The sequence below is a fragment of the Capricornis sumatraensis genome, chromosome 9 (genome assembly GCF_032405125.1).
Source record: "Capricornis sumatraensis isolate serow.1 chromosome 9, serow.2, whole genome shotgun sequence".
NCBI classification, from domain to species: Eukaryota; Metazoa; Chordata; class Mammalia; order Artiodactyla; family Bovidae; genus Capricornis; species Capricornis sumatraensis.
The window spans coordinates 47,218,506-47,228,949 of record NC_091077.1 but is presented as its reverse complement, the minus strand read 5'-3'; the positions used below and the strand labels follow the sequence as shown (position 1 = coordinate 47,228,949).

Below are 10,444 nucleotides of genomic sequence, written 5' to 3'. Positions count from 1 at the left end.
GTGACCCTGTGTTTTTCCTCCCTCCCTCCCTCCCTCTCCGTGTGTCCCTCCTTCCGTGAGTGATGTGAGGCCGGGCCGGGGGCAGGCGCAGCCCTGTCCTCTCTCGCTCTCATTGGCTCGCAGCCGCTCCCCGGGGACAGTCGCCAGCAGTCCCGCCCCCGCCCGGGACCGGAGCTCGCGGGGCCGCCTCGGAGCTCAGTCTCCTGCTCTGGACTGGAGCGCAGCAGCTGGAGCCAGCGGGGACAGGCTCGCTGCACACCAGGTGTCTCAAGCTGGGACTCAAGGCTGTAGAACTGCTCTGAGACTCGGCAGCGAGAGGACGCGGAGGACTCCCGGACTGAGCCCTCGGTGCACTGGTGTCTGGAGGTGCAGAGCAGGAACCCCGAGCTGCGGCCGAACGTACCACTCACCTCTCTCCGCCGCCACCGCAGCCCAGGGGTGTCCTGGAGCCCGGAGCTCAGCGGAGCTGGGGTTCGAACTGAAAGGACGGCCGTAAACCCAGGTGACTGATTCAGAACCGTGGGTGGCGACGGTGACAGATCTGAAAAGTCCGGGGATCGCGGGTGCCGAGCCGTCCAGCTCGGAGCGCTGGGGTCCACCACCCCGCAGATAGGGCAGCTGAGTGCGGTGGCGAGGAAGCAGTCCGGGGCTTCGCAGTCCCCGCGGTCCCGCAGGCACCTGGCTTGCGGTCGGTCGCGCGTAGAGGAGCGGGCAGGGCGCACCATGGAAGCGAAGTGAGGCGGCCGGGGGTCGGCAGCCCCGCGGGCCATGTACGGCGACGTGTTCAACACCACGGGCGGCCCCGAGGCGGCGGTAGGCGGCGCGCTGGCGCTGGCAGCCACGGTCAAGGCGGAGGGCGCTTCGCCGCTGGAGCTGGCCACCGCGCGCGGGATGCGGGACGGCGCGGCCGCCAAGCCCGACCTGCCCACCTACCTGCTGCTCTTCTTCCTGCTGCTGCTCTCCGTGGCGCTCGTCATCCTCTTCATCGGCTGCCAGCTGCGCCACTCGGCCTTCGCCGCTCTGCCCCACGACCGCTCTCTGCGGGACGCGCGCGCGCCCTGGAAGATGCGGCCGGTGTAGCCACACCGGGTCCCGGTCTCGCCACCAGCAGTAGGTATGAGCTGGGCAGGGTGTACCTGATGCCACTGGGAACACTGCACTTTGACCCCCACACCCTTCCCGCCCTCGAGCAGCACCGTGTGCATCAAGGGAGTCGGAGGCGTTAGGAGGCTGCAGAGGGTCCCCATCCTCCTGGTCGCGGGGAACTGCGCTGCTCCCCTGGTGGAGGCTTTCTTCCGTGGGCAGTGGGACCAGCCGGGGTGCCTTCCTGAAGACAGCGCATCCGCCGGGACCAGGGAGCCTTCCTCGCCGCCAGCTGACTTCCCTACTTTGCCGAAGGAGCAGGCGAGAGGAGCGTGCAGCTAGCCAAGCGCGCAGCTAGGTTCGAGCTGCCTGTCAGGACTCCTTGGCCCTGTGGCCGTCTTCTTGCGGTTACTACCGCCTTTCGGATTCTTTGGCACTGGAGAGTCCCACTAGGATCCGAGTGTGAACTCAGCTGGGCTTAGGAATGATGGCTCTCAGAGGCTTCGTCCCTGGGGTGGGAAGTGAGGGGACGCAGAGTTTAAATGGGGGCCGCCCGGGTCCGAGGACCCAGTTTCCTTTGCCCGCACACGGGAAGGGGAAGCTGGTCTAGAGGCACCGGGTTCCACCTGCAGCACTCTGTGCTTAGGATGTCCTGGGTCAACAGGGGCCGCATTTCTACAATAAAACCCGCACCGAATTAGACCCAGTACTGAGGATGCTCTGGTCATTGGTTGCGCCACTTGGGAAAGGGGCATAAAAGGGGATCCTGAGCAGCCCGCCTCCCACCTCCAAGTGGCCCAAGTCAGTTTTAATGGACATTTGTTCCTCTCCAGCTTCACCTTTCCCCAAGGTCAATCAGTTGCTTGCTCTGGCAAGTGTTTGTCAGAGCCGACCTCAGAGAAGAATTGCTGCCTCATCTGCTAAAACAAAAACAAAAACTCCCTGTAACAGGGCTCCACAGAGACCTGCCCTGTGGGGCAGTTCTTCCCACCAGGCATCCACTCTGTGGCTCTCAGAGGCTTTCTGGGCCTAAGCCCTTCCAGGAGTAATTTCTGGACCAGAACCACCTTGTGAAGCAGGGGCCTGAGGGTCAGGTGGTGGGAGCAGCTGTTCAGTACTTCTTCCCAAAGTAGACAGGAGGCCAGCTCTGGAGAACATGGCAGGAAAGGAATGGATGAATAAGCCCAGCTTGGAGGAGCTGATTTCAAAGAAACTGGGAGGGAATAGAAAGAATTGTAATAATCTTGACCATTTTCAAAGTTAACCTAATTCTAGGCAGTCTCTTTGTGGCAGCTTAAAATAGTTTCAGGAGTCACCTAGCTCATTAGGGCACTAGAGCTTAGAGAACGTTTGACTAAAAGGAGATTTGGTAGATTATTTAATCAAATAGTTCTAAGCCATGTAGGGGTCACTCAGATTTTGAGACTCTGAAGAATGCTAAGGATGCTTGTCTGGCAAAGGCATACAGGCACACAATTCCACAAACTTTTTGTGAGGGTTGTTGGACGCTGAAACTTGCTTAAAGATCTAAGCTGAGGCTTAGAAAAGACTTATTAGCGCTCCAGGCTTAGGCCAGAGCTCCCTACCACCACTTCTCCTCCTTCATCATTCCCAAGGAAGGATCCTTGGAAGTGCCCAAGATTCTTCCTGTTCCTATCCCATGAAGCAGCAGAGATGAGCATCTGACAGTTCATCTTGGGCTTGACTTCCATATCTGAGAGAGCTAACACCAACCAAGCCCCAGTGGAGCTAATTCTACAATAACCTCAGACAACAGTTTGGTTTTTGGAAACGAAGCCAAACCTTTCTAACCTACAGTAATGGTAACTCAGCTAATCTGTGTGACCCTTGGCTATGGAGAAGACTAAATGGAATAAAAGTTGAGGGTATGAGAGCCCTGACTGGCATAATGGAATCACACACTGCTGATATGGGGGACACTTCAGCTTTAATCTAGGGGCTGAGGAGATGGGAGACTAACACAGAGGTAGCATAGTATATTCCTCCCCTACAGCTCCCCATGGATAGACCTCAAGGCAGTATGCAGAGTGATCAGCTCTGGAGTCTGTCTAGCTCTAAATCCCAGCTCTACTGCTCACTGGCTGTGTGACACTGCAAATTACTTAATTAGTCCTGGTCTGTTTCCTCAACTGTGAAATGGGATTATATCACTTCGCTCTACAGGGTTGAACGTCAAATGACATAGCCAGTGTTAACGCTAGCACTCAAGTGTTAGCTGTATTGTAAATGAGCCTCAGGCTTGAGGCAGCGCTACCTAAGGGCGAAGCTGACCCACAAAAAATGCCAGGGCTAGGGGCACTATCAGCTGGCTTAGAGGCCACCTGAAGTTCTTGGACCAGAATCAGTTGAAGCCAGAGTGATCCAGGAGTCTATTGGGATGCTTTAATAAAATACTGTCCCAAGGCATCAAGAAGTTAAAGCTGAAAAATGCCAAGATGGAGACAATTTGGAAACCATCTTTCTGATGTATCTACAGGGTTGAATAGATACTTCCAGAAGAAATGCCTAAATAATTGGACCTACATAGAGCTGGAATCTAGAAATCAAGCAGGATCGGTAAGAGGAATTGGACTTGAGTTCTGCTTTTTGCCAGCACTGGGACCCTGAATAATTTCATACCTATCTCTAGGCTAGTGTTTGACTAGTTGGGCAGTAATGGGTCCTTGGTCACGGGGAACCTTACCCTAGATTCTCCCCTGGAAAGGATGTGGCTGAGTTCATGTCTGTCTTCTGCTGATATGCAAGGTAAGTGGACCATAATGTGGTAACTGAACATGTAGATGGTATCAGGAAGGCCGGTCTGTACACACACATCCTCCTGCCCTTTGTTCTTCCACCAAGCCCATGATGCCTTGGAGCCACCTTTGGAGAACTGGGCCTGGCAGGGTGAAAAGAGGAATGAGATTCACGACACAGGTGTTCGGGCAGCTTTGCCATAACCAGTCACTGGGAGCAGGCAAGAGGGTTGAGAACACATCTCTGATGGGGGGTAAGAGGGTGGGTAGGATGGAAATTAGGGAAAGTGGTTGCAGATGTCAGGAGCTAGGGTGAAGCAGCATAAATCTAAGAATCCTGGAGCTAGGTAACCTGACCTCGGCCATCTGCTCTATGCCACGATCATGCTTCTGGATTTCTGAAAACCTGCTTCTTCATCTGTAAAATGGAGATGATAGTAGTACCTGGCTCATAGGATTTTCAACATTTTGTGGGAGACACTGTAGGTAAAGTGTTCAGCTCATGTTTAAGTAGTAAGTGGTCTTATGGAGAAGGCAATGGCAACACACTCCAGTACTCTTGCCTGGAAAATCCCATGGATGGAGGAGCCTGGTGGGCTGCAGTCCATAGGGTCGCAGAGTCGGACACGACTGAGTGAGTTCACTTTCACTTTCACGCATTGGAGAAGGAAATGGCAACCCACTCCAGTGTCCTTGCCTGGAGAACCCCAGCGACGGTGGAGCCTGGTGGGCTGCCGTCTATGGGGTCGCACAGAGTCAGACACGACTGGAGTGACTTAGCAGCAGCAAGTGGTCTTAATGGGAGCTATCTGAAATGGATGACCATTTCAGAAGTGTTTGCAACAGCAAAAATAGAAACTTCTTTCCCTCATGACTAACTCTTTACCTTTCCAGATAAGTTACATCTTCCTCCAGTTTTCTCCATCTCAGTAAACTGTGCCATCATCTGGTTGCCTAAAGTAAAATGCACATGGGCGGTCATTCCTGACCCCAATCTCTTCTTCCCATATGCAATCCATCACCTCCTAGATACCACTCTATTCCATCTACTCCCCAGCCATCTCCACCAATATCACCTGAATTCAAAGTCCAGCCTTCACTTGCCTCTCTCCAGTCAATGCACACATCTGATCCCAGTATCTGCCTCCAGCCCCAGTTTCCACCCCAATAGTTTCTCCCTGTCCTCAGGATTTTTTTTTCCAACAGTTGCTTTTTTATTTTTACTTTACAATATTGTATTGGTTTTGCCATACATCAACATGAATCCGCCACGGGTGTACACATGTTCCCAATCCTGAACCCCCCTCCCACCTCCCTCCCCATACCATCTCTCTGGGTCTCAGATTTTTAAAAAACTCTTAACGTTGGCTTCCAAGATGCAGCCTCCTCTGGCCCCCATCAACCTCTCCAGCCTCAATTCTTCACACTTCTCTTGCACTTCATGCTTGAGACATAGTGGCCTTTCGATCCTTAGGGCTTGTCTGCCTAAGGTGTTTGACTCCCTTCCCTTGTCCAACTAATGCCTTCCTATTCTTCAGGTCTCAATACCTCTTCCTCAAAATGGACTCGCCTGAGTTCTCAGAGAAGATCAGCTATTGCTTATTTTCATTCACAGCCCCTGATCAGCTCCCTTATCAGAGCTATTAAATGTTTAATTCATGGACTAAATTCTCTCCCCCTACTGGCTCAGACGGTAAAACGTCTGCCTGCAGTGTGGGAGACCCGGGTTCAATCCCTGGGTTGGGAAGATCCCCTGGAGAAGGAAATGGCAATCCACTCCAGTACTCTTGCCTGGAAAATTCCCTGGACTGAGAGGCTCCTCAGAGCCTGGTAGGCTACAGTCCATGGGGTCGCAAAAAGTCAGACATGACTGAGCAACTTCACTTTCACTTTCACTAACATATAAGCTGTATGTCAGGGACAACATCTGCCTGCTCATGGCTGCTTTCCCAATGCCCAGCACAGTGTTAAGCACAAAACAGACACTGAATAAGTATTTGTTGAATGGAATATAACGGAAAGACAGAGCTAGACATTAAGGTAAATTTGCCTGTAGGTTCTTCATCTGAATACTTCACCTTTGATTTTCTGCCATAAACTAAACTTGTGTTAGATGAAATATTGAGTTGAACTCTCCTTATTGATCGGTCCTCCAAGTGGCCCATTTCCTGGAGGTGGTAATCCACAAAGTTGTTAGCAACTGACATTTCTTGTCTCCATCTGTGTAACACCTGAGTTATTGCAGCTCCTGCAGAGACTAAAGAACATGCAATTTAAGTTTGTACCTTTAGCTATTTCTGCTTGAATTACTCCTTCTCCCGCAGGGAATCTGAGATCTTTACCATATCATTCATATGCTTTCTGAATTGCTTTGACTAAGAATCAACTAAATCACAACTAAGTCACTACCCCTGACTCCCTCACCTCTTCTTGGACTTTGATTAACGATTTCCTTCTTAATGAGATCTTCGCTGGTTTCTGGATCAAAACCATCAGCCACCTTCCTCCTCCCACCCCTGACATTTCTTATCTTCCTTCCCTACTTTTTCTCCTTAGAACTTCCCACTATCCTATATTTATCTCATTATGTGTCTGTATCAACCACAATGAAGATGCTTGAGAGAATCTACTTTTGTTTTTATTTAGTTTGTCCTCAGCCTGACATCTAATAGACCCTCAAATATTAGTGGAACAAATGAACAATCTTGATATTTCTCAGGACCAGAGAAAATCCAGGTATTCAGAAAAACAAGAGCAGAGTCTAAAGTTCTTCTTGATTCTCCATTTCTGCCCCTCCTGTACCCTCTAAAGTTGATCAAACAACCCTAACTAGATACAGACTGAAACCACTAAACTATGTTATAGTTTCACTTTCTGTGAGGACAGGGATGACTCCTTGTGACAGCTCTGCTGCTTAGCAAAAGCCTGACTTGCAGTGAGCACAACATCAAGGTCTGGTGAGACTAAGTGAAGGAGCAAGTAAGGATTAACCAGGTTACAGTCTGCACTGTCACAACAAAGAATACTCCCCATATCCATCCAGTGTCTTTTCCACATAGCACAGTTCTGTCACCCTCAGCCCTCGGCTCCCACGTCCACTTTGAAATGGCTCCTCTAGTTCCTACCATCCTATCTACATTCTCGCCACAGGGAAGAAGAAAGGGCCAGAGTGTTCCTCTGTGGAGCATTATGCCAATATGGCATGTATGATTTCTGCTGAGATCCTAATGGTCAGAACTTGGCTGCACGACCAGCTACAGCTGAAAGAGCGCTGGGGCACATGGTAAGCAGCTGGACAGCTGAAAGAGAGCTGGGGAACATGACAAGCAGCTGGACAGAAGTGTTCAATGACTGAGGAGAGAGAAAACGGGCATGGTAAACTTCCAGCAGTGATTTAGACAGACAGTGAAAGGAAAGCACCTCTCTTTCCATGGGCAGCCCCCTCACAGGCCTGCGTTTATACATCACCAGTTCGCGCTGCATTCAGTACCTTCACCTCGACTGCCACCATTAACTTGGCCTAAACAAATTCTTGAAAAATTCACAGAATGTTATGTAAAGAGAAGACAATCAAGGAACATTTACTACTAATCTTAACTAATGTTTGCATAGTGCTTCAAACCCTCCCCTGCTCCCCCACCCCAACCAAATCACACATGCACTCTCCTCAGCAAAACTGATCTTTTATTCCGAAGTACAAACACACACCACTATGTCCTGTCTCTCAAAGGCACTGCTTAGGGTGCCCCACCCGAAAGCAATTACAGGCCTGACCTTCAGGTACAACAGTTAGGGGTGATATTTTAGACTCTAAACCAGGGCACTAAAATCAAACTACAGGGTTCTTAACACTGCCACCCTATAAAATTATGAACTAAAAAGTATACTTTTCTTGTTGTTGTTTTCTCTTGTCAGATACATCAAGGAAACTGTGCCCTTTCGATTCTCTGGGAAAATATTAAATGTCAACATGTTAAAGCCCCAAGTTGACTGTTAATTTTGTAGGTTCTCTAAGCAACAATCCGGAAACCTGATAACTTTGGGGCAAAGGTCCAAAAGCTCAAAGAGAAAGAACACATACGAGTGTTCTTAGTTGAGCTTCCCCCTTTCTTCTCCTATGAGGTATGTAATAAAGAGATCTAATAAAGTGCTGAGCTCCAGTCCACTCAATTAAGTGCTGTCTTATTATGTAATTTAAAGCTAAACTCTAGTATTAAAGAAATGACATCTGGTTTCAGTATGATCATTCATTCAACAAATATTCAAATGCTTATATCAACAACTGTCCTGGCAGTGGCAACGCATGTCTGGCCATAGCTTACATTCCCATGACATGACACAGTCTATAAACAGGGTAAGAAAACATGTAGGATGTTAGATGGTGATAAATGCGATGGAGAATGAAGATTTTTTCCTTTCTCCTTATCTTACAAAGTTTTATTTTCCTTCTTGAAAGCATTCCCAGATTAATCCCAATTGGCTTTTTCTGTCACTTCAGCAGTCTCATTAAAATATCTGGAGAGTTAAGCTTGATGTAATACATTTTGGAAAGCTCTGCCATTCAACAAAATAAGAGACAGCTCAGAGGACAATGCTCTCTTGGGGATACAGAATTCAAAAAAATTTCGGAGCCAACTCAGTTTCCCTGAAAACTCTTTCGAAAAAGGAGCTAGAGTGTCACCCACAGTCAACTACACTTCTGTCAAAGGAAAGGAAAGGGCTGGTGCAGAATGACTAGCTGATAGGCTGCAAGGATACACGAACAGACGGGTGGTGGCTCACCACTGGCTGAGGACTTCTAGTTCACACTTTTCTGTACTGCTGAGACCCTCAGCATTTCTCGCAGATAGAAGGATTATTTAAATGAAATAGCAGGTGACAGCAGAATAGTAGGTGATAAGAAAAAGTGGAAGGCGGCTCTCAAAATCCATCCCCAAATTTAAAACCTGCCTCAGGAAACACCTCTCATGGGAAGTATACACACATCCATTTGGAACAGTACGGATAACAATCTTAACCACCAACCTAAATCCTCCGTCCACTCCCATGCAATTTTAAGATGGAGATGATTAAGCCAGGTGCTAAAAACTCTTCTTTATATTTTCCCTATAGTCCCATACCCTTAACAACTCCCACATTGTAGACAGACGCTTAACCATCTGAGCCACCAGGGAAGTCCTAACACAAAACCACAAGAAGCGATTTAGATAAAAAGAACACAATTGTTTTTAACACGTCAGTTTAATAAAGATAGGCTTACAAATTTAACAACAAAGAAAAACAAAGAAACAAACAAACAAAGAAAACACAGTAATATTTAAAATGCTAAATGGTGGGAAGTTACTTTCTTATATATTTATAAAACATGAATTGCATCAAAACTGCTGTAATATAGAACAGCATTAGTCCTTGAGTCTAGTGTCTAAAAGAAAATTGAAGTAGATGTCACAACGGATCCCTCTGTCACCTGAACTATTTTAGCTATGGCAATTTGAAAACTAGTTATCTTAAATCTGAGAGATGCCAGCACCTCTATTTTTTGCCAGAACAAGTGTTTTCAAAATATGCTTCTAAAACAGCCATTGAAGCTGCTAATAAATACCTTACTAATGCCTTACACTTATTGATTTGCAGATATGGATTCTTTCGATGAAGTCTTTCCTCTGAAGGGAATAAAAGAACTTTTATATTTATTCCTTTGGATTAAAATATTTAGTTTGGGCTTTTCTGGTGGGGACACATGGATTTTCACTGTCCCTTTCCAATTAGAATGAATTTCTATTTCTTGTATACACAACACAGAAGGTGGTTAAAAAGTAGGCACTTGGTGGGGATGACAAAACTAATCTGTGATTCTGAATTTCTTTTCAAAGGAGAAAATTAAGGAAAAAGAAAAGGTTACTCACAAAGTGGGAAATCAGGATGAATCTGTTAGGCTGGCCAAAACACTTCTTCAAGTAAAGAGAAATGACATATTTTTCATTTTCACCAAGAACTTTATTGAACAACATATTCAGTTTTGTTCCACTATGTTCTGCCATTTTTCAGGCAACTTTGTAATTCCATCTTCCCAAAACTTTTTATCTTTTTGAGCAAAGAACTGTTCCAGGTGCCTCTTATAGTCTTCTAAGAAATGGAAATTTTTTTCCATTGAGAAAATTTTGTAAAGACTTAAATAATGGAAATCTGAAGGTTCAATGTCTGGTGAATATGGCAGATGGATCAGAACTTGCTGACCAAGCTGTACAGCTTTTGCCTGGTCATCCTAGAAACATGTGGTCTTGTGTTGTCCTCATAGAAGAGTATGTGTTTTCTTTTTACTTAATCTGGATGCTTTTCATGAGCGCTGCTTTCAATTGGTCTAATCGGGAGCAGTACTTGTTGGAATGAATCATTTGGTTTTCTGGAAGAAATGCGTAGGAGAGGACTCTCTTCCAATCCCACATCTACACATGACCGTCTATAGATGAAGACCATCCTCTGGTGTGGTTGGTGCTGGTTCATTTCACTTGCCCCACAATTTCTTCCATTTCACATTACTGTACAATATCCACTTGTCATGGCCCATCACAAATTGTTTTAAAAATCAAACGTTTTCCTTACAT

General features: G+C 47.2%; 1 protein-coding gene across 1 annotated transcript; it reads left to right on the top strand.

Annotated features, from left to right (window-relative positions):
• Positions 1-768: 768 nt before the first annotated feature.
• On the top strand, positions 769-1,080 carry SMIM32 (small integral membrane protein 32). Its single transcript, XM_068979592.1, has one exon. It carries the CDS (start codon positions 769-771, stop codon positions 1,078-1,080), a length of 312 nt encoding a protein of 103 aa, XP_068835693.1.
• The last annotated feature ends 9,364 nt before the right edge of the window (positions 1,081-10,444 follow it).